General features: G+C 39.9%; 1 protein-coding gene across 2 annotated transcripts in view; it reads right to left on the reverse strand.

Moving 5' to 3' along the window:
* LOC114647000 (pantothenate kinase 1) overlaps positions 1 to 15,497 on the reverse strand; it is a 51,356-nt gene extending 35,859 nt beyond the window's left edge. The window contains exon 1 of one of the 2 annotated variants that reach the window (XM_028795453.2): positions 14,999 to 15,497. In XM_028795453.2, coding sequence (XP_028651286.1) covers positions 14,999 to 15,230 — 232 coding nt within the window. In that variant the 5' untranslated portion in view covers positions 15,231 to 15,497. Of the gene's footprint in view, positions 1 to 14,214; positions 14,454 to 14,998 lie in introns of those variants that run through there. The other variant, XM_028795454.2, reaches the window with a different exon arrangement.
* Positions 15,498 to 25,402: the final 9,905 nt, after the last annotated feature.

The following is a 25,402-nucleotide window of genomic DNA, read 5'->3' on the forward strand; positions in this document are numbered from 1 at the left end:
GTTGGTTTTTCGAAACTCTTGCCAGATGTGTTGTCATAGCAGCACATCCAAATCCTCAAATCTAATCGGAGCAGGTTTGTTCTATGTAAACAAGGATCAGCTCAAACACTTAATCAGTGTCCGTGCATGGAACTCATTCAGTCATGGCTTCACTGTTCATGAATGAGCAACCAATTAATATCGGTGCGCACGTTATAAGAAGAGAATTTCATATAGAGAGGGTTTTTTGCGATCGACAAGATCCTTTATTGCTCCCTGAAGAAATTCTTTCGAAAGATGCCGCTTTAACCGAGGGGGAATATTGTACCTCAAAAATTTATTACCACCTTATATTCGAAGTCAAACTAGGTGAAGTTGGGCTCTCACAACCACACAGACAGTATGCATTGCTTTGAGGTTTTTTGCAAGCGGCACTTTTTTTATATACTGTAGGCGATGCAGAAAATCTATCTAAAAGTGCAGTTTGCCAGGCAATTCATAAAGTCTGTTTGGCTCTGAAATATTTCCTTTAGGTTTTCATAGTGTTTCCTGGACACCTGCGTGTGCAGACAATAAAAGAGGCATTTCATGCCATTGCAGGTAGGCAATACACAGGCAAAAACACCCACAGTTCTATGAAGAATCTCACAATCAGCCTAACATTCTCATTACCCAGGATTTCCAAATGTGATCGGGGCACATGGGACTGATCAGAGTGGAGTTTGATCAAACATTATTTGGAAAATGTACCTCTCCTCCTGATGAATAATCAGACACAGTGTCTTCAAATATTTGACCTTTGTCAATATCTCGTTGGTCAGACACAAGTTCTAGGGATATGACATTCCCTGCAACTGAATCAACAAAAAAAATAAATAAATAAATAAAATTTAAAAAAAAGAGGGCTATATGGAACATACCTATGGCATACACCGAGGACAAATATATGCAATGACCATCCTTTACCTGAAATGAAATGACCACTGCATCCTGCCACTGGTTCTGTGGAGGAGCATAGTTATATACAGTACCAATATTTGCCAGTTTGAAGTACTGTATATTCTTGTACTTCACTTTAACATGTTCCCATGTTCTCCCTGTGCTCATGTTTGATCTGGAATTATGACAAATAATAATTAATGTGACACATAGGAAATGAAACATTGCATTCAGTAAGTACAATGCACACTACTTAGCATTTAATTTGTCAGCCACTTTTTGCCAGCCATCTTTTCTGGTTTGGGCTGGTTTTGCAGTGTTACCCCTTGTGCATATTAAATCTTGAAATTGTTCATGTCCTTCCAATAAAAGGTCCTGCTCCGCTTGTGCAAAAAAAAAAATGCGTCCGTTCTTTCATCATTTTGTTACAGCCTATCAAAGACTTGTTGACTATGTTTTCTAGACTTGTATATACACAGTAATCCCTCGCTATATCGCGCTTCGCCTTTCGCGGCTTCACTCCATCGCGGATTTTATATGTAAGCATATTTAAATATATATCGCGGATTTTTTGCTGGTTCGCGGATTTCTGCGGACAATGGGTCTTTTAATTTCTGGTACATGCTTCCTCAGTTGGTTTGCCCAGCTGATTTCATACAAGGGACGCTATTGGCAGATGGCTGAGAAGCTACCCGGCTTACTTTTCTGTCTCTCTTGCGCGGACTTTCTCTGATCCAGACGTAGGGGGATTGAGCAGGGGGGCTGTTCGCACACCTAGACGATAAGGACGCTCGTCTAAAAATGCTGAAAGATTATCTTCACGTTGCTATCTTTTGTGCAGCTGCTTCCTGAAACGACATGCTGCACGGTGCTTCGCATACTTAAAAGCTCGAAGGGCACATATTGATTTTTGATTGAAAAACAAACTCTGTCTCTCTCTCTGCTCCTGACGGAGGGGGTGTGAGCTGCCGCCTTCAACAGCTTTGTGCCACGGTGCTTCGCATACTTAAAAGCAAACAGCCCTATTGATTTGTTTGCTTTCCTCGTCTTTCTGACAGACTCTGCTCCTGACGCACACTCCTTTGAAGAGGAAAATATGTTTGCATTCTTTTAATTGTGAGACAGAACTGTCATCTCTGTCTTGTCATGGAGCACAGTTTAAACTTTTGAAAAAGAGACAAATGTTTGTTTGCAGTGTTTGAATAACATTCCTGTCTCTCTACAACCTCCTGCGTTTCTGCGCAAATCTGTGACCCAAGCATGACAATATAAAAATAACCATATAAACATATGGTTTCTACTTCGCGGATTTTCTTATTTCGCGGGTGGCTCTGGAACGCAACCTTTGCGATGGAGGAGGGATTACTGTATAGCTTTTCAATCAGTGTGGGCGCGCACGCATTCATCTCAGATGATTAGATCCAGCTAGACTAATCTACTGCACGACTGCGTTTGAAAGCCGGCTTATCCCAGATGAGTTTTACCGGCATTAACTCATCCAAGTTGAGGCATCTGATCTTGCATGATTTAAGCAACGTACGGAAAATACCCCCCAGGTCTGGGAAATAATTGCTGAAGTATTTCTTCAGGTGTGTCACATATGACAATATTATAAACAGGACTATATCTGGAGGCACATTGGACGTTCCTAGCTCTTGGTGAAGGAGCAAGAACCTTACGGTATTTTCTTTGTTTACTTTTTTCTCCCAAAGTCTGATTTTTTTTTTTTTTTGTACAAATGCAAGAACTTTATCTTGAAAATAAAGTATGCTGTGATCATGGTCCTGCATGCTCCAATTCAAGGTATTTAAAAGTTGAAATATGTTGGCCAAATACACAAGCTTCAGAGACCCACTTGTTGGTTGTCAAAACAGCTGGCAAACTGGGAGTTCTCACATAAGAGAAATTCACATAGCTCTTTGCAGAGATCAAACACTCATTTTAAAACTGCCCTGCAAGATAGCCACCGGATATCAGAATGCAGCAGAAGGCTTTCAAAACTGGTACCCATGTCACTGCACAGTGAAACATGCAGGATGAATTCATGGCATCTGGAGCTCTGGCCTTTATTAATGAGACAACTCCAGAATATTTGCCTATCCTGGCAATGGAGCAATCTGTATAGACTGTGCTGTCGTCCAACTGCAATGAAAGCCAACTGCGGTTTTTTACCTGTTGCATCCTCAGCCATGTCAGATATCCGTCTACACACAGTGTTGTCTGACAAAGAGATAAGAGTCAATTTTACAGGCAGCTACCTCAACAAGCAATTCCAGAACTATGTCTTTGGTCACCACCAACCCACAATTACAGCAGCCCAGGTAAGCGGAGAGCCGAGAAGACTTCAGGCCAGCAAAGCAGTGGGTCCAAATGGAGTATCGCCGCGACTGCCGAAGGCCTGTGCGTTGGAGCAGGGGAGTCTTCTACAGCGCATCTTCAACTTGAGCCTGGAACAGGGGAGAGTCCCGAGGCTTTGGAAAACATCTTGCATCACCCCAGTCCAAAAGATATTGCATCCAGTCTGTCACTCTGACGTCACATGTGATGAAGACCATGGAGCTGCTGCTGCTTCACCACCCAAGGCCACAGGTCCGCCACTCCCTCGACTCTCTGCAGTTTGCATACCAGGAGAAGGTGGGAGCGGAGGATGCCATCATCTACATGCTACACCGATCCCTCTCCTACTTCGACAGAGGCAGTGGTGCAATAAGAATTATGTTTCTGTACTTTTCTAGTGCCTTCAACACCATCCAACCTCTGCTCCTTAGGGACAAGCTGACATGGGAGTAGATTCATACCTGGTGGCACGGATCATGGACTATCTTACAGACAGACCTCAGTATATGCGTCTTGGGAACTGCAGGTCTGACATTGTGGTCAGCAACACAGGAGCGCCGCTGGGGACTGTACTTTCTCCGGTCCTATTCAGCCTATATACATCAGACTTCCAATATAAATCGGAGTCCTGCCACGTGCAAAAGTTCACCGACGACACTGCTATCGTGGGCTGCATCTGGAGTGGGCAGGAGGAGGAGTACAGGAACCTCATCAAGGACTTTGTTAAATGGTGCTATTCAAACCACCTACACCTGAACACCAGCAAAACCAAGGAGCTGGTGGTGGATTTTAGGAGACCCAGGCCCCTCCTGGACCCCGTGATCATCAGAGGCCACTGTGTGCAGAGGGTGCAGACCTATAAATACATGGGAGTGCAGCTGGATGATAAATTGGACTGGACTGCCAATACTGATGCTCTGTGCAAGAAAGGACAGAGCCAACTATACTTCCTTAGAAGGCTGGCGTCCTTCAACATCTGCAATAAGATGCTGCAGATGTTCTATCAGACGGTTGTGGCGAGTGCCCACTTCTACGCAGTGGTGTGCTGGGGAGGCAACATAACGAAGAAGGACGCCTCACGCCTGGACAAACTGGTGAGGAAGGCAGGCTCTATTGTAGGCATGGAGCTGGACAGTTTGAAATCTGTGTTAGAGCAATGGGCACTGAGCAGGCTCCTGTCAATCATGGAGAATCCACTGCATCCACTAAACAGTGTCATCTCCAGACAGAGGAGCAGCTTCAGCAACAGACCACTGTCACTGTCCTGCTCCACTGACAGACTGAGGAGATCGTTCCTCCCCCACACTATGCGACTCTTCAATTCCACCCGGGGGGGTAAATGTTAACATTATACAAAGTTATTGTCTATTTTACCTGCATTTTTTAATCACTCTTTAATTTAATATTGTTTATCAGTATGCTGCTGCTGGAGTATGTGAATTTCCCCTTCGGATTAATAAAGTATCTATCTATCTATCTACCAGTAATATAGGTTCTTCTCCAACTGTGTGAGTTTTCTTCACACAGGCAATGCGATATGACGCCACAAAAAAGACACCTTCAGTGCTCTATATGAAACCATTGCTTGCTGTGTGAAAGTGCTCACTTGTTTCACAAGCAGTGCTGCTTTCCTTTGGAAAAGGTCAACATGGTTTCCCAATATCAGCTGAATGCTGTCATTTTAGACATTTTTTCAATTTAGACGGCTTTAGACATTCATTTGTAAGAATTTCCTGAAAAAGAACACACTTGGGGTAATCAAGTCAGTCTTTATTCTTAGCCAGCACAAATCCGAACTCTATGCATGAAGCTGCAAACTTTCTAGATTTAGATTCTACTGTAGAATATGACTCATTTGATGAATTTAAAACACAACTACAAGATGGGTTTTCTTTGGAATGATTCCTTTTTAAAAAGTGGCCCATCATTATGTTTTAGCATTTGACGCGCGATGTATAGCTTGCTATGAACTGTTTAAATGCCACAATGCAACGTGTGTATGCCTATAGTAGCCTTCAAGCAGCATTTGAAAAAAGTGTTAAATAACAGGAGTAGTTGGCAAGTGCACTAATGAAGTGACAATATTATTAAAATACAATGTGAACTAGGAAAATGCTTTATTATTTACAACATATCCCTGCAGACCCCAGGGTGGAACCATTATGTTAGAGAGTAAGATCCAGGACACTAATGCAACAAACTATCCAAACAAGATATTACTGACCACTGAACTTAGTCTCTCTTTTTATAGGCTTGTAATACACCGGGTTTTATAGCACCTTTTCTCTCAGGCACACACAAACATGACAAAGAGGAGACTAGAGGAAAGATATTAAAGAAAATATGCTGAAGAGATCTACATTCTGGCAACAATCCATGCAAAGGTATTCTGCAATGGGGAAACAACCAACAGAAAAGATGAAGGCTGTTAGTCTAGGACAGGGGTGGGCAAATTCATTCCTGGAAGGCCGCAGTGGCTGCGGGTTTTTGTTCCAACCCAGTTGCTTAATTAGAAAACAATCCTTGCCAATAATTACATTTCATGGCTTGTTAGTGCTTTAACTCTGTTATGTCAAGTCATTCTCATATCCTAGATTTTTTTTTCCATTCTAAGGATATCATCCAAATACTTTGAAGTGTAAAACGGATGGGTAATTCTCAATCCTTCACTTTTTTCTCTTCTCTTTCCTTCCAAGTATTTAATTAAACCAAATAGTGCATGATAAATACACACAGGTGTAAAGGGTAACAAGCAAAATGGATAACTGCTGGTTTCTTTTGTCATTTGCATCTTATTGCTAATAAGGAGCAATTAAAAACCAAGAATGCAGCTGTTTAAGACTTAAATAAGCAATAAGGGTTCATAATCTTAACGAGGGAGATAACTAAAATGAAGCAGAAGTGTTTCTTGAGCATTAAGTGCTTCTTATTAAGCAATTGGGTTGGAACAAAAACCTGCAGCCACTGCGGCCCTCCAGGAATGAATTTGCCCACCCCTGGTCTAGGATAAACTATTAAGTTGCTGTTACCAAGGCCCAGGACAAATGTTTTTTGTAAAAAGGCAGTGTGACGATGCGGGTTCTGCTCCATGCTCCCATCCAGCTTCTGGGAGCCCTCGAACCCGACACCGTCGGTAATGTCACCGATGAGCAGGACAGTGAGGCACTACAAAGCAAGGGGATGGTGCAAAAAGTGCAAAGTGCTTTTATTAAAAACCAGCAAAATCAAAACAGTGTTCAAATAAATAACTGCAGTGCTTTGAAAATCTTCAAATAAATAATCCAATAAAAACAGGTGAAAGGTGAAGGTTAAAAACACAATAGAAAAAAAAATCCTTTTAAAACTGAGGTTAAAACAACGGCTGGAAGAAGTCTTTTAAAACAAAGCCTGGTGCCTTCTTTTATTGCCGACTCCCCTGCTTCTTCCATCCAGGCTATGCACCTGGCGAGTCACTCTACATGCAGCAGACCTTCTTCCCTGTACTGGTCTGGTGGCCCTTCCAATCCCAGGCTCCGGTTCTGCTCACCCAGACCGAGACTTGGGCTACCCAGCGACCAGGATGCTCACGCTGGGGCTTCCACTTCCCAAGTCCCCGACTCCCGCTGCCTTCGTTGCAGTGAGCCAACCTTCTCCCATTCACTCCTGCTTTAAACAAGCACTCAGCAGGAGCGACCACTACTGTCTGCCCTTGGGTGTCAGCCAAACACCCTACTCGGGCTCGCCTCTCCCGGCTGCCTGCAATCAGAGCGAGCCTGCACTTGTTCGCTCACTCTCGCTCTCGCTCTCCTGCACCGGCTTCCTCCTTCCTGCTTCCTTCTCCCTTCTCCATTAACCTCACTTAACGTTCTTTTTTCTTTCTTTTTTCATCCGCCTCACACTTCTATTATATGATATGGAGACGTGGATCAGGTGTGGCAATCAGCAGCTCCCGGCAACAATTACGGATGTGGACGACTCCTCACCTGTGCAGTTAAGCGAGGACCATCCGCATCACGAATCACCAAGGAACCACTCCGGCCACACTACCACACCTCCTCTCTAAGCCATGAGGGCAGCAATTATTTAAAAAGTGGCCTTTTTGACTTGAGATGGCAAAGCTTGCACATGATCTCCCAGTAATAAAAAATACCAAGGCTGCACACAGGACATGGACATAACACCTATTTATAAACAAGAAACATTTGTGTGTTCTTTAAGTTCAATGCACTTATATTCAACCACAAAAGTTAAGACTGGAACCCACACAGTCCACTTCCATTGAATTTAACCGAGTAGCTACAGACACAACAGATGATGGTACTCATTACATTTAATGTTTTGAAATTGCAAAGATGCATTATATACTCTAGCAAAAACAACACTGAGGAAGCTAGGAAATAAAAATAAATACAAAGCAACAAGAATGTGAAGACATACACAAAGGTATATTTTTTAAAGTTAGATAAAGTCTGGATTTACTCAACACCGTCAATTCATTATTTAAAAATAAATTCTTACATTCAGAGGTGTTGTTTGATCCCCTCTGGAGTTGTTGTGCTGTCGATGTTTTAGGGGTTGGTTGAGGGGGCAGGGGTCTCAACTGGATCAACAGTGGCTGCAGGTATTTGTTCCAAGCCAGTTGCTTAATTAAAAGCCAATCCTCACCAATAACACATCTTATTTAAATTTCATGACTTGTTAGTGTTTAATTCTTAAATCATATTTTGTTATACCTTTCTAATGATACATGTATCATCTAAGAGATTTCAAGCCTAAAATGGACGAGTAATTTTAAGTTCTTCACTTTCTCTTCAGTTTCCTTCCGAGTACTTAATTAAACCAAATAGTAAATAATGAATACACACAAGTATAACTGGGGGCAAGCTAGATGTAGAACGTCTGGTTCCTTTTTCATTGGTGTATTTTGCTACTAATGAGCAGTTACAACAATGAATTTGGCTGTTTAAGACTAAAATAAGCAATTAAGAGTTTTAATCTTAAAGAGTAAGACAACTAAAATGAAGCACAAAAATGACACTTGAGCAATAAGTGCTTCATCTGCAGTGAATGATTTCATGAAGCAGTTAGGATGGAACAAATACTTGAAGCCATTGTGGCCCTCCAGGACCAACGTTGTTCAACCCTGATTAAAAGGGTCGGAGTCTTAAATAGCAAATAAACTAAATGAAGTTAATTAGTAGCAAAAAAGTAATCACTAATTAAGAAAATAGTTAGGATGAAACCCTGTATCCACTGTGGATTCCCAGGAATGGAGCTGGCCACCCCTGGTGTATATGGCATCAACCAATCTAGCAATAAGCCTGCATAAATATTCCGCAGAGCTTCTTTACCACTGCACCATGCAAGGAAATCACTATAAGAACATTGTTCAAAGATGGAGAGTGTTGTAGTAAAAACAGCCAGGGTTAAGCTCTGGTGTATCAATTCTATTGTTTCAGAAATCAGTTCTCCAAGCCCAAAACACAATGTGCTTCACTCCATGTGAGGCTCCAGTAAATACCAGGCTAAGTCTGTATCAAAATAAGACAGGATTTTGAAATACTTGTGACACATATTGTTTACTTAATATATACATTGTGTGTATTACATATATGCATACACACTTAAACCAACAAACAAACTTGGAATGATTGTTTTATTTTAGTTGGCAATTTTTTACTCCATGTTAACCATCAATTAAACCCACATTTCTTTCTAAATAAATAATCAGTAGTCCTCAAGATACTTTATTGTTTCAGCAACAGATAAACCTACCACACGAAAAAACAACACACTATAAAAAGATCCTAAAATAATCCCTCCCCCCCCAAAAAAACCTAACATAATCCTTTTAGATGTGCCCCATCCCAAACAAAATACAGAATGTCAACTTTGTATACACTAGATTAAAAGCAGTACCCAGGTTAAATATTAATCACTGCTTTGATTAACAATGCAGTAAATAAAAGAATTTTAAAGCATTAGTGGGGGGAGATTTTTTAAATCTTTACCTAGTGAGAAGTTAAGCAAAATGACACCTTTTATTGGCTAACATTCTGACATATAAATGTTCGCATACGAAGGAGCGAATTTCTTACTCATAGCCGTCCCACGAGTCTGCAAATACATCTTGCCATTAAATTCAAAATCATTATTCACAAGACTAAGATCTAATAGTTTCAACGGGTGTTTATCCCGTCTCCTTGAATCCGGATATTTTTTGAAAATATTCTGTACAGATCTCAAACCAGGGCGGCACGGTGGCGCAGTGGGTAGCGCTGCTGCCTCGCAGTTGGGAGACCTGGGGACCCGGGTTCGCTTCCCGGGTCCTCCCTGCGTGGAGTTTGCATGTTCTCCCTGTGTCTGCGTGGGTTTCCTCCGGGTGCTCCGGTTTCCTCCCACAGTCCAAAGACATGCAGGTTAGGTGGATTGGCGATTCTAAATTGGCCCTAGTGTGTGCTTGGTGTGTGGGTGTGTTTGTGTGTCCTGCAGTGGGTTGGCACCCTGCCCAGGATTGTTTCCTGCCTTGTGCCCTGTGTTGGCTGGGATTGGCTCCAGCAGACCCCTGTGACCCTGTGTTCGGATTCAGCGGGTTGGAAAATGGATGGATGGATGGATGGATCTCAAACCAAGTTCAATTAACTTAATGTCAGTAGGGTAAAGCCTGAATCTAATACCCTGGGAAATAGCACAGGTGAGAACCCTGATGCTAATCAGTTGGCTCATAACCCTTATGTTAATTACCCCTCCTTGATCCCTGAAGGTAAGATCGACTCCAGTGTTCAGAGGATTAAAATTGCTTTTATTGGCCCCTAGGCTTGAACCTCTTGTGGTGATTTGATTTATAAAATACTGAATTGACCTTCCCTTCATCAAACCCTAAAATTAATATCCCTAGGGAACTAGTAAAACCTAATACTCCCAGTTTGAACCCTGAGAATAATGATAGAATGTTTATGATTATGATCAGAGACCCTTGGTGGAATTTTATGAAGGAGAGGAGATGGAGGATGGGATGCATTTAATTTTTGGTGGTTACAATAGAAAGGAGTTTGGAAGGGAATGGAAACAAAAGCTTCTGGAGGTGATAATGGAAGGTGAATGGCTTTTGGATTGGAGTGAGGTGGAAGGCTTTAGCCAATAAAAGTTGTCATTTTACTTTACTTCTCACTACATCCATAATGGCTAACATGATACAACACCTTAATCTGTACCTAGAAATAATTTGGTCCGTCTTGTGTATGATAAATTTTTTGTGAAACAAACCATTAACAGTATTTATTGATAATCAGTTACAAGGAAAAGTCTGTTTAGTCATATAATATAAACAGACTGGCGGTCATAACAAAAAAACACTAATATGCTGTCATTGCATCAGTAACTTTAACAATAACTATTTTAATCATACTGTAAAGGACAGCCGGGTTCCATGCCCGGCAGGGACGCCTCTGCTGCATCTGTTCCGGGGAAGCCACCACGGGCAGCTCAATACCTCCCCCGGGACGCTTGCTGGCAGCCTCCCTGGCGGATGATGATTCCCCAGCCTGGCGCTTGGCTCCATGGGACATGGAGTCCTCCACAGCCTGGTTGGGGGCTTGGATGGCCACCAGGGGGAGCTGCATGGTCTTGGCAGCCCGGCTGGTCAATTCCTCAGCCCCACCCGGAAATGCAATTAGACCCAGGTGATCAAGCACCTGGAATACTTCCGGGTGGGGTATAAAAAAGGCCAGCCACCACCACTGAAGAGAGCCAGAATCGGGAGGAAGAGGACGAGGTTGCCTGGGAGGAGGAGTGGTGGTGCCGAGGTGGAGAGAAGAAGTGTGGCTTGTGTGTTATTTAAGTGCTTGTGGGACTGTGTTGGGCCTGTGGGACACGGGGAAGGCGTGCCCCACGGCTGAAGAGAAAATAAAAGCGGTTTTAATTAAGTACGTGCCTCTGCCTGAGTCTGTGCCGGGTCGGGCGCTATATAGCACCGTTCACAATACTAAGTAAGTAAAACATTTTCTCATGACAATACTAAACTTATTCAATAAATGATATTGAGGAGCACTAAAAAGGTCCAGAGAAGAACAACTAGATTGATTCCATGACTGATACTGTATAAGCAGAGTTTCATCTTTTTAGTTTAAGCAAAATGGAGGATATAAAAAGACAATTAAAATATTCAAAAAGTATGAAAGAAACTAACACAGCTGTTATTTTAAATGAGAATATGAAGCAAAAAGGGAACCTAGTTAAGGACTATTCTTTTTACAAATGTTACAACTTTTTTTTACCCTCACTTGGAGAACCATATATATTTGAAATAAAATCACTAAGTAGGGTAATATATAGTGGTACTTTGGGGACCTTTAAAACTTGACTGCATGATGTTTTGTGATGGTTGGGTCAATAGGAATTGATGAGCTACACTATGTTTAATTGAATGACCAAGTTAAGGATATTCTTATGTTCTACTTAAGTGTTCACTGATCAGTTTCTTCCATCACAATCAATGTTTTATATTACAGGAGCATGTTTCTGAAAAACACATATTGGGAATACTCAATGGTGTGCACTATCACCACTGGTTTTCTATTGGAACACCCATCTTTCACAATGCCAAGCCATCTTTTCTGACTTTCCTATTCTTGTTTTACTTGACATTCTGCTAATCATTTTCCTCTCCACTGCAACTATTTATTATTTCTGTGGTTCCGATTCATCCCATCCTCACTATCATTAGCAACAGATGTATTTTACCTCTGCAAGCCATCTTGACTTGTTCTTATTTTCTAATTTCAAGTTTAGTTATAGCAGTTGTATTCATGGCTTGCTTTCCTAAACAAAGAGTTATTTATCTTTTCAATGAAAACTAAGTTTGTGTGCTACAGAAAACTGGAGCATAGTGGATCTCCGGAAGCATTATGCCTTCATTTTTAGTGATTTTGATATTTAATGCAATTTATTGCATAAATTCATCTGCTTTCATGTCTTATTTCTAGCTGGATAATGTTCAGTTTTTTTTTTTGAGTTACTCTTTCAAAAGGTGTATTTATTATGCCTCGTTGTCCAATTCAGTGCAGCATGAACTGGAGTTTATCACAGAAACATTGGGCAGAATGCACGAATTGAACTTATGCATTATCATTACTAATTGTTCAACAACTTTATCCAAAATGACCGAAAAAATTTGAGAGATACAATTGGTTACATTTCTTTTTTGGTTTTTCCAATCAGAGCAGGCTAAGTGACCTGGTCATATAGTGTCAGTAGCTTGATTTGAAGTCCTTTGAACTGCTCTGTATAACAATTAGCTGTTTATTACTTTGCAATACAATGCAATATATAATTTTCTTATTGCTGAGGAGACACAGACAGGTTTTCTGGTTTTGCCAAGGGCTTTTTGACAGTAATCACTGTTAAAGGCAGAAAATAACAAGAGGTTGTTTTTCCCGTTTTTTTTTCTTTTAATGTGCGCAAAGCTTCGCGAAAGTACCAACAACTAAATACATAACAGAAGTATTGACTAATCAATACTGACTGGGCATTGGATGTAAGAGGGTGCCAGGCCAGTTCCAATGCAAACAGACATATGTTTGAGTGTAATTTAATTTATGTAAGATGTTCTGCATCAATCACATGGTTGATTTAAAATACAACTGACCATATAATCAGTTTTTTTTTTTTTGTCCGCTATGTAATTTAAACGTATGACTTAATGACCAGACACTGCCAAACAAATTTGCATATTAAGGATGTACTTAAAACTATATAATTGCAATCAAAAATGTGTTGCCTCAATAGGTGTTAAGTTAACCTGTAATTATAAACTGGTTCTATATGAATATACAGCAAGTGTATGTGTCTGCATAAGTGAGACATGTGATGAACTGGGGCACCTTCTCAATCATTTGGTTCCTTCCTTACCCCAAAATTGCCAATACAAGTTCCTAACAGAGAGACCGTGACTTTGATTAGGTAGTATTGAGAATATTGATTAATTTAAAGCTATGCAAAACACACTTGAATTCTTACTTTTTTGAGAAATTTAAAGTAACATTAGTTGGCATCTCAGTATTAGTAAATATGCAGGTACAAAGGGGTTTCTTTATTTTTTGATATGTACTTTTCTTCACAGACTTGCACAGGGATATATGACTGGCTTTATCATGTGAATTGCTACATGGTATAAAGAAAGATATGACTTTGTACGTCACTTAGACTTGGACAGCTGTACCTTTTGCAACAGCCTGGAAAACAGCCAAAGCATTTCAACCTCAGCCATTAAAAACTAGTTGCTTAACTTAGTTCTGTTCTGTTTTAAAACCAGAGTATATGCCCGATTTCTCAGCCACAAATGATATAAAGCCTTATGTTTTCTTTGGTGGGATTCCAGCAATCTGCACATGTAAAACCTAAAGTGTTGGCTTTTTTTTGTTTCTAAGACACTTTTTAAAGTAATTTGCGTTTATGTACGGAATGCAAATTATAGTGCACTGGAAATCCCTGAATGATTTTATTTTTTAGACTTCTAGGTGACAAACGTTGTCCATAACGTTGTATGCAATTGATCAAAAATTAATGAAAAAAATATAAGATTACATTTAGTGGGTATTGTTTTTCTCTACAGACGTGAAAAATTACACATTTTACACAGTTGCTTCATTTTATATTTTAAGGAATGATACAAGATCTGTGATTTTTGGGTAAATTTGATGAAACTGCAGTTTGATTACAGGGATATTTCTCCTGAGAAACACCAGTACACGAATATGCATTTCAAATGCAATTAAAGTTCTTATTTCAACATAGCTCACCAATTATATAAAAAAGTATGTAGATATATATACATTTCGCATTGTAGTTGAGAATTTCTATCTATAAAAGCAAACACAACCGATAATGATGGCATACTTGTTGCACAATACAAAATGATTTTTGCAGGACTACATGTTCTACAGTTTGTTTTCACTGCTAAAAGCAAAATAAACAGCTTACCTGGCTTCTTGACGACTTTAATCTGCATTATGGAACAAATGAGAGTTTGGTCGCTGACAGCAATTATATCGTTAAAAAACTACAAAATTACAGGAATGCATAGGTTATTTCAGACACACCTCCTAGCAAAAGCTATTAGCATACAGCTTGCATTTGGGCTAAACTTGGAAATAAAAGTCGACTCCAACCTCAGGTCGACGATAAAGTCAAATTCCCCAAAAAATAAAAGGGAAAAAGACACAAATGCAGGGGGTGTTTAGGGACAGATTCGTGCGTGACCCCTGTGACCCCGCCCTGCAGAAGTGGAGCAGCTCGCCCATTGGTTAAAAGAGACAAGCCTTCTTATCAGCAGCCACTTACACACACCTCCTGACCGATATGCATCCAATCAAATGTCACATTACGCTTCTCTAGAATATAAAGATTTCAGTACAAGACGAATGGTTTATAATCGAAGATTGCCAATAAAACGAATTTTATCAGCTCTCAAGTGTTTTATAATCGTAAGAACGTAGACTTTAAACACACCACTAATGCACTACAAGGTTACAGCAGAGACTGTCTTTATATTATATACAAATGAGATGTCGGCCAAACTGAAATAACAGCAGTGCAATCTCATAAGAAAAATCACAACATTTCACATACAACAAAAGGTCACGCATTCTAAACACAAACTACCGTTTTAAAAAATAAATGAACTCCTACACAACGCCAACATAGTAATGAATGGCACACAAACACGTATTGCCTTCGTTCATTTGAAATAAAGTGACAAACTCACGCGGTCGGTTTCTTTTGCCTGAATCCATTCGTCTTCTGAGTCTGCATTTCTTTGCAGGGGATCCATGGCTTTGCGATTCCTGATGAAGATGGTGGAAATTTTCTGTACTTCCCAGGCCACTGGCGCCGTAGGTTCCATTGCTGTGAGGCTGCGTGTGGAATCCATTCTGTACTCCATTTATATAGCACGGAGGTGATGTCTTCTGATCAAGTATGGATTTTGCTTTTTCCATAATTTAAAGCGAGAGGTGAACGGAGAATTGAGAGAGAGAAAAAAAAACACCACGCAGCCCTGCACTCCTCCGTGTTTGTATGTCGAGAATTTAACTCAAGGTTTGCATGCATCACACGCTGGAAGCTCAAGGTTACTGATGAAGTATTCATCTGCTGCTGTGCAAGCGACAGAAAACAATGCGCCATCCACTAAAGCGCACACAGAGCGAGGTCACTGTCGGTCATTTCTCCTTCCACGCTCTGCCGAATGCCAGTCTTCCAGCTGCCCACCCAACCCCCCTTCTTCTTACTCAGAAAACCGGCGGCACACGTCACCTGCCCGCCCCCTTTCTTCTTTTCACAAGGCACGAGAACGAACCCGCCTCCTCTTTCCATGGTTTGTAGAGGGCACCTTGTGACGTGAACAGGGAAGAAAAAGATGGCAAAGTGCGTGGACATGCTGAAATAAACTGTATGGCAATGTTAAATTACACAAAACATGTCAATTTTGTAGACTCGTTTTCAATAGTACTTATTCAGTTCAATATCGGAGCATTTAATTGTTAACGTTGCAGATCGCGTTATAAGATTTAACCGAATTCAGTTCGAATTGCTTCAACGTTTATTTCAGATTATTTTAGCGCAGGTAGATTGGGCAGCGGCGTTGCCAATTTCGGAATTACACCCACTCGAGTTTACCACGTGGTCATAACTCATTCATTTAACGTTTTACGATTTGAGAGGTAACTGTCGTTCTGTACAAGTTGATTTGGTTAAATTTACATCACTATAACATACAGTAATCCCTCCTCCATCGCGGGGGTTGCGTTCCAGAGCCACCCGCGAAATAAGAAAATCCGCGAAGTAGAAACCCTATGTTTATATGGTTATTTTTATATTGTCATGCTTGGGTCACAGATTTGCGCAGAAACGCAGGAGGTTGTAGAGAGACAGGAACGTTATTCAAACACTGCAAACAAACATTTGTCTCTTTTTCAAAAGTTTAAACTGTGCTCCATGACAAGACAGAGATGACAGTTCCATCTCACAATTAAAAGAATACAAACATATTTTCCTCTTCAAAGGAGTGCGCGTCAGGAGCAGAGTCTGTCAGAAAGACAGAGGAAAGCAAACAAATCAATAGAGCTGTTTGCTTTTAAGTATGCGAAGTACCGCGGCACAAAGCTGTTGAAGGCGGCAGCTCACACCCCCTTCGTCAGGAGCAGGGAGAGAGGGAGAGAGAGAGACGGAGTTTGTTTTTCAATCAAAAATCAATACATGCCCTTCGAGCTTTTAAGTATGCGAAGCACCGTGCAGCATGTCGTTTCAGGAAGCAGCTGCACAAAAGATAGCAATGTGAAGATAATCTTTCAGCATTTTTAGACGAGCGTCCTTATCGTCTAGGTGTGCGAACAGCCCCCCTGCTCAATCCCCCTACGTCAGGATCAGAGAAAGTCAGCGCAAGAGAGACAGAAAAGTAAGCCGGGTAGCTTCTCAGCCATCTGCCAATAGCGTCCCTTGTATGAAATCAACTGGGCAAACCAACTGAGGAAGCATGTACCAGAAATTAAAAGACCCATTGTCCGCAGAAATCCGCGAACCAGCAAAAAATCCGCGATATATATTTAAATATGCTTACATATAAAATCCGCGATGGAGTGAAGCTGCGAAAGGCGAAGCGCGATATAGCGAGGGATTACTGTACATAGGAATTATGTAAATGTATCAGCTTCACTGTCCTCTGCTCTGAGCCCCTGATACATTCACATAGTTCCTATGTATTTTATTATGATGTGAATTTAAGCAAATAAACTTGTTCAGAAACTACAAATTATTTTGCACATATTTTTTAATACATCGATGATTCATATCCATTTGAAAGACGAAAATTTACCAGAATAATAAGTAGATCAATAGATACTAATATGGATAGTTGGGCTGGTTATTCTTCTTACTCAGAAAAAATGTTTGAAGAAATGTTGGTTAATTCTAAAGGTAGTGTTAATTAACTAATAATATTCATATAACAATTTATCACCTTCTCAAAACGCATTATATACAGTGAGGAACCATTTTAATCACCGCAAATGTGTAGCATACACCGGCAGTCATTCTTTCTCCTGTACGCTAACCACACATTAGCTATTAGGTGGTGAATGTGTGAGAGAGATAGTAAGCCAATAAGGGACTGTTGATGATTAGGGGGCCAGAATTACCAAGTTGCAGTGGGCACTTTAGCCAGGACATAGGAAAACCCCCTACAACGACAACAGCATTTATTTATATAGCACATTTTCATACAAAAAATAGCTCAAAGTGCTTTAAATAATAAAGAAAAATAACAGACAAAATAAGAAATTAAAATAAGACAACATTAGTTAACATAGTAAAGGAGTAAGGTCTGATGGCCAGGATGGACAGAAAAAAACAAAAAAAACTCCAGAAGGCTGGAGAAAAAAATAAAATCTGTAGGGGTTCCAGGCCACGAGACCTCCCAGTCCCCTCTGGGCATTCTACCTAACATAAATGAAATACTATTTTCAAAAAATACTACTCTTTTCAAAAGATACCCAGGGATCTCCTAAGATCACACAGAGTGAGGACCTTGGTTTTGCACCTCATCTGAAGGACTGGGCCAGTTTTTACAGCACCGAATCCCTGGTTGGAATTTACACACAGTCCACAGGGTCCCATGATGGCCTTACCACTACATCTTCTAGCAGCAATCCAAGCTTTTCCTAGATGGTCTCCCATCCAAGTACTGGCCAGGTCCAAACATGCTTAACTTCAGGTGGATCACCTATTCTGAATCTCAGGTAGTATGGCTGCTGGTTTTGTGTTAACTATAGATGAGTGAATGCAGTCACTTGGAAGGACTTGTACCCCCTAGTATGCATTGATGAGTCTTATAAAATGGAGACGGCCTGAGCTGCCATATCTGTTTGTTGGGCTTCAAGGAGAACTTCAAAACTTCCATCATAATTTTTTAATTAAATAGTAAACAAAGTAATTAATGACCATGATAGAAATTACAACAAGCGCATTTAAAAAATAAAGTTAAGAAACACTTTTTCACACTGAGAGGTTTGTTGGACTCTTAAACTACTCATATAGCTGAAACAGCAACCTTGCTAGTTTTGGTTGGAGTAAAAAACAACCAAGATAGCAACTTCACTTTGGACTTTCACTAGTCTGGCTCTAGGTTTTTGAGTGTTGGCACTGATTTGGACCACAACTGATTTACAGATATAAGAATAATGTTATACTGTAGATAGTATACATAACATAACATTATTAAACCCACTTAATCCAATTCATGGTCCTTGGGGTCAAGAAAACAACATGAAACAGGGTCCCAGTCCTTTGCCAGACCTAAAAGGTATATAAATAATTATATTAATTCTGTTTTATGTAGCATAATATTCTCAGACCCACTTAGTATAATTCAGGGTTTATGGAATCATGGAAACAGCTCTAAACAGGGTGTCAGTCCATTGCTATAGCTACTGTAAATGATATATACATAATTAGATTAATTCTGTTTTACACAAAGGCATTCCGGCTCTTCTAAATGGCAAAACAATGAAGATGACTATCTTTTTGATCTGTGTGACCTCAGACAAATCATTTTAGTTTACTCATTAATCTCACCAGTGAAAGATCTCATACGTCTGCAGGTGAAAGGTTCAGATAATGGGTCAAACAAACACTTCCCAGAATAAAAAAACAAACAAACAGTTAACTCAATTTGAATTTTTTACTAGTACTGGAATAATAAATAGAACAGGTTTACCTTTTAACCAGTGTTACTGATTGTATAGAGATAGTAATCATCCTGTAGATTACAGAGAGAAAATAACTATTACTTTTTTATTTTTACTACACTTCACCTTGCATTTCATGGCTTTTACTTATTGCTTGGTGTAAAGCAACTCCACTTGTATTAACTAGATATCATTTATCAAACTCACTAACTATGATGATGTTACATGCTTCTGAAAATAGATGATGAAAGGTACATGCACATGAATGCTTACGTTTATTATTACAGTATATTAGTTCATAAAGAAGTTCCAGTGATTTTTAGTTCTTAGCCCGTGGTTTAGTCTCTGGGATACATTTGGTAAATGTTTTCTGCACATCATCTTGAGCTGCTATGTGTTTTTCTGGCCATAAATGTACATAATAACCAGATAAAGTTAATAAACCTGGCACTGTTAACTTTTGGGAACCTAAATTTGCAGCTTAATGGCAAAAGCTGAGAAAAAAGGATAGCTACTGACAGAATTTACCTGGCCTTCTCTCAGTGACAGAGGCCAGCTGCAAACCAGTATTGCTACTGCTAATATTTCCATTGTCGTTAAGATGATATATGTTCTTAATGCTGAGGGTACCAAACCAACAAATGAAAGCAGATGTAACAACAGATTCAATAAAAAACTTATAAAAAAATGTCATTATGGTCTTGTCCACTTAGAAAGTGTTGCATTTTGTAAGAAATAATAGCTGTTTCTGCCCTTTCTTGCAAATGTAACAAAGTGTTTTCTCCAATGGATTAGCATCCCATAAACAGTTGGTCCCAGATGTGGCCCCTGCTCACCGGGACTATTATTACTCTTCTTCTTCTTCTGTAATTTCAGTGCTTGATGAACAAGATTTTGCCAATCAAGTACCCATAAAGTACTCCTGCATAGACACCTGCATAAAACAGAAACAGCAGCAGTACCTTGTTATTTTAATTTTATTTAACATCATAATAGAAGTGCAAGTAAATAAAAATTATATCATTTTATCACTTTTCTTTCTGCTTCATTGTGTTTCTTACAGTTACACTGACAGGATAATTAAAGCTACGTTCCACCAAATGGAGTGTTTTCAGGGCACATCTATAATATAACCAAGTTAGAACTACAATACTTTGAATAGTTGTACATTCATTAGTGTACATTTGTTTTATTAATAAGACTTTGCGATTGTCTTTCACCTTGTGTTTGATTGAGTTTGCTCACACTTTCACATTAGTTTTGTTAAATGAGTTGCACATCTGTACTAGATCACGAAAAGAGCCTACTGTAAAAGTAAGTGCTAGCAATAGCCAGTGAGGTCATGTAGGAACAAGTCATCAAGTGAATGGTCTAGTCACAAATACTGGCGCTAAAACCAATCCAATTTGATTCAAGTATTTAAATGTCTATCCAAAAATCTGAATAAATGAGTTTAGATAACTTAGCACTTTTGTATTGTTCAAAATAACGTTGGTAAGTTTCCTGGCCATGGTCGTTTCTAAACGTTTCTGCTAGGGTGCGAATTATGCTGTGGCATTTGGGTAATCTCACTGCTGACTGTTTTGGGGTATGGATGGAGATTAAAAATGCTGTTCACATGTCTTTTACCTCTCATATCAAACTATACACAATACAGTGACATTGAGATCAGTAGTAGTGATGACAATTCATTCCTTTCATTTTTGCTTTTATTTTTGACATAAATGTGTACAACATTGTTTTGTAATATATGATTTCAGAATAGATTTATGAAAAATGCCTACTTCTGACCCTTTAAGTTTCTTAAGTAAACACTGTTGTTCCATTAAAACTGTACATTGCTTTGCTAATAATAAGCACTGAATTACCAGTGATGTTAAGGTCCTTCTTAACAAGAGGAAGAGAGCTTTCAAAAACAGGGACCAGGTAGAGCTGAGGAGTGTACAGAAAGATCTTAAGGTTCGACTAAGAGAGGCTAAGGAGTCCTAGAGGAAGAAGGTAGAATACAAATTGCATCAATATAACATAAGAGAGATGTGGGATGGTATGAAGACATGCTATAAGCAAAGGAACAGCAGAGGATCAGGTGGAGAGAGCAAATTAGTTTAATCTCATCTACAACCGGTTTGGCCACCCTGTTCCTGCTTTAACTACCACTAAATCACTAGCCACCAACCCCCTCCCTCACACCTACTCAGTCACCCCATCCCCAAGCTGCTAGCAAAGATCATGTATTCCTCTCCCCCCACCAACATAGCAGCATGTCAAAAGGTGCTAACAGCCCCCCCTGTTTCTCACACCATCACTGCTGACCAGGTTAGAACAGAACTGAGGAGACTGCATCCTAGGAAGGCAGTCAGCTCAGAGAAGGTATGCCAAAGACTTCTAATGGCCTGTGCTGCTGAAATGGCAGAACCCCTTCAGCACATCTTCAACCTGAACCAGCAACTGCGGAGGGTCACCACACTGTGGAAGACCTTGTGTCTCATCCCAGTTCCTAAGAAAGTGAGATCCAGTGAACTCAATGACTTTAGGCCTGTGGCCTTAACATCCCATATTACGAAGACTCTGAAGCAACTACTTCCTCATCTCCTCAGTTCACAGGTGAATCACGCATTAGACCCCCTGCAATTTGCCTATTAAGAGAAGGAGGGTGTGGTTGACGCCATTCTCTGCCTTCTCAACCCAGCCCACTCACATCTGGACAAAGGAATGTAGTGCTGTGAGTATCATGTTATTTGACTTTTCCAGTGCCTTCAACACCATCTAGTCCATCCTACTGTGGGACAAGTTGTACAGGTTTAAAGTGGACTCGCAACTGGTGAACTGGATTACAGATTACCTCACTGGTAGACCTCAGTCAATTAGACTGGGGAATTGCACATCACAGACTGTAATCAGTAGCACAGGAGCTCCACAGGGGACTGTTCCTTCCCCTTTCTTTTTTACCCAGTACACATTGGACAACTCAGGGACATGCCACATGAATAAGTTCACAGATGACACTGCTATTGTGGGGTATGACAGGGGTGGACAGGAGGAGGAGTATGAGGGTTTGGTGAATGACATTGTGGGATGGTGTGGGTCAAAACAAAACCAAGGAGATGGTCGTGGACTTCCGTAGGTCTAGACCACCACTGAGACTTGTCTCCATTAAAGGGGTTGATGTGGAGTGGGTCAAGACCTGTAAATAAATACATTGGAGTGGAGTTGGATGGCAGTCTGGACTGGTCAGAGAACACAAAGGCTCTGTTCAGGAAGGGGCAAAGCCAGCTCTATTTTCTGAGGAGGCTTGGTTCCTTTAACATATTTAAGAAACTCCTGCAGATGTTCTATCAGTCGGAGGTTGCCAGTACTCTCTTCTATGCTGTGGTCTGCTTGGGAGGTGCAGCTTGAGTAAGAGAGATGCTGAGTGTATTGACAAGCTGATCAGGCGAGCAGGATCTATTGTTGGTATTGAAATGGACTCCCTGGTGATAATTGCAGAGAGGAGGACCCTATGCAAGCTACTATCTATTATAGACCATGAACATCACCCATTATACACCACCATAATTAAGCAGAGGAGTTTGTTTACAGGTAGACTGCTATTACAGAACTGCAATACGGACAGATACAAAAGATCTTTTGTCCCCAGAGCAATTAGACTCTTTAATTGTTTCCAACAGGGGCAGGGGCTTGTTGAGTTCTGGACCTGATAATACTTCTCTGCTCAAAAGATATATTAGCTGTATTAGCTATGCACTACATCTGATATCTCAATTCCTGATCACTACTATATAACCTTTTCAGAATGTATCACTTAAAGCATGTTACCCTGTCAGCTTAAGCCATGTCACTTTATTTTATTTTACTTTACTTTAATATTAATGTAACTTTTGCATCTGTCTCTTTACTATTAGGTGCCACCTGTCACTTTGGTAGTATAGCATTATTTAATTCTCACTGCACTAGTATTATTACATGCACCAGCTTGTGACTGCATTATTTGTATAGTATTTGTTATTTGTATAGTGTGTACTTAAATGTTTATATTTAACTTGGTATAATTTTTATCTACTGCTTCTTAAATATCCCTTGGGATCAATAAAGTATCTATCTATCTATCTATCTATCTATCTATCTATCTATCTATCTATCTATCTATCTATCTATCTATCTATCTATCTATCTATCTATCTATCTTCAATTTCGTTGTTCCTTTGTAAAAGTGACAATGACAATAAAGATCTATCTATCTATCTATCTGGATATGCCAGGTCATCTTGATACAACAGATAAGTGAGAGTAAACAAGCAATAAGATCTCATGGCTGACAGATAATAACACTACTCTATGTTCCCAGATAAAAAAAGGCTAAGACCAGATTGCCTCTTTAAAGGTGAGGACATTGAGGACTCTGTAACTTATTTAACTAATTGGCAACAAAGTGTCTGGGGTCAGTGGGACCATGTTACTCATTTAATAGAATGTGTAGTATGGAGGCTGAGTGTAGTAAAGGCTAAATGGACTACATGAGAACACACTAGGGGTCACTGAGGGAGTTCTATCCAAAAAGTGCTGCAACACATCCTGCGGATTGAGCTTTAAAGACACTTCAGGTCTGTGATAGAAATCATTGTGCAGTTTCTTATTTAAGATGAGAATTAGATAGACTCACTGAATATGCAGTTGAAGCCTGTTTATGAACAGGTCTTAAATTCTGAAGGATGACAACAGCTTCTACATTGCTGTTAATTTTAGTTTATTCATGTTAATGTTCCTGTTAATTAAGATTAGTTCAAGTTTCAAAAAGTAGAGCAATGTGGTATGACAGAAAAATACCCTTTTGGCAGGATAGAATAATATCTATAAACTAAAGCTGTGCTTTTGTATTACAGGTATGGGCCCGATTGACTAAAGATTGCCTAATTACAATTGTTCTCAGATGGGGAGACAACTTGGTATTTGCCATTTGCACTCTTTTGTTGTTTAAAGTGTTTTCTGATTTTTAGGCTTTGAGTCTCTGTTGACAATTGATGGCCCTTTTTTGTTATTATAAATATATCCCCCATTATCTGATTGCATCTTTGACTCATCAGCCAATTCACCTTTCTTAGGCGTTTTGGTGGCACAGGTGTAAGCAAAGTTGCCTCAAAGCTGTCGAAGGCTGGATTTGACTTCTGGCATAGACACTATCTTTGTGGAATTCTTAGTCTGTTTCCATTGAAAGTCATGCATTTTGGGGTAATTGGTTGAGTATGACTGAATGTGTCCACTTTAGGAGTAGGTTTCTAACCCGAGGTCTCCTACTCCGGCCCTGGAGACCTATGCGGCTGCAGGTTTGCATTTTAACCCTTTTCTTAACTAGTAACATGTTTTTGCTCCTAATTAACTTTTCTTGCCTTCATTTAAATTGAGTTTCTACTTAAGACTCAGACTCCTTAATTGTTTCTTTTTTCTCTTTCATTAGCAGCCAAACATTAATTTGATACAGAACAAGTCAATACAGGACTGACAACCTGTGTCCATCATACAGTATGAAAATAAAGAAAAGTGAAGGTCTCAGTAATGTTAATCTGCTCTGGTCCACAAAACATTTTGATGATAATCTTAGAAAACAAAAAATCTACAGTTTTGGAAATGTCTGCTGTGGCTGAATGAGAGTACCAACAAATCATGGAATTATACAAAAGGCTTAATTAACAACAATAATTGGCTTCTGTTAAAGAAACTGGTTGGAGTTATATTGGTTGGAGTCTGAGGCCCCGATTTAGCGGGTCATCTGTTGGATCACTTCATATCTACTCCAGGACCAGAGTTGGATGGCACAGACTCTAATGTAGATTTGTGGCAGATAAACCAAGCTAAAGCCCCCCCACCCCAATGGCTGCCAGTGTCCCAGCAGCCTTTGACCTTCAGTTAAAATAACAAATGCTGGATCACTAGTCCTGTAGTTTTCTTCAGGTTGCCTCTCTCCAAGTCTTATTCATGTTGATGCCCTTGCATAATGTCCTTAAAGGTCACATGGAACACACAAACACACAAGGTGTACAGCCAGACGCACACCAAGTGTTCTCACAGTAGCATATGCAGGACCATTTTGTCTGCTGATGTTTCCTTTTCTCTTTCCTAGAGGCTTTCGATGGTATTTAACCCTTCCCTGTGTTATCCACTGTTGTCAACATCTTTCCAAACCAAACACCCCTTCTCTGAATATTATATGATTAATAATGTGTTTGCCATGTGTTATATGTTTTAAAACTTGCATAAAACAGTATTCTGTTTTAAGCTGATATTATACATACAGTAATTACAAACCTGAATATGCTTTCTCTGAGGTGGGGTAGTTCAAAAGACTGTGTAGAATATTGCTATGTCTTTATATAATAATAAGGGAAATATCTACACAGAAACAAAAAAAAGCTCACTGACTAAGCTAGAAATGA

This window comes from Erpetoichthys calabaricus, chromosome 2 (genome assembly GCF_900747795.2).
Source record: "Erpetoichthys calabaricus chromosome 2, fErpCal1.3, whole genome shotgun sequence".
Lineage (NCBI taxonomy): Eukaryota > Metazoa > Chordata > Cladistia > Polypteriformes > Polypteridae > Erpetoichthys > Erpetoichthys calabaricus.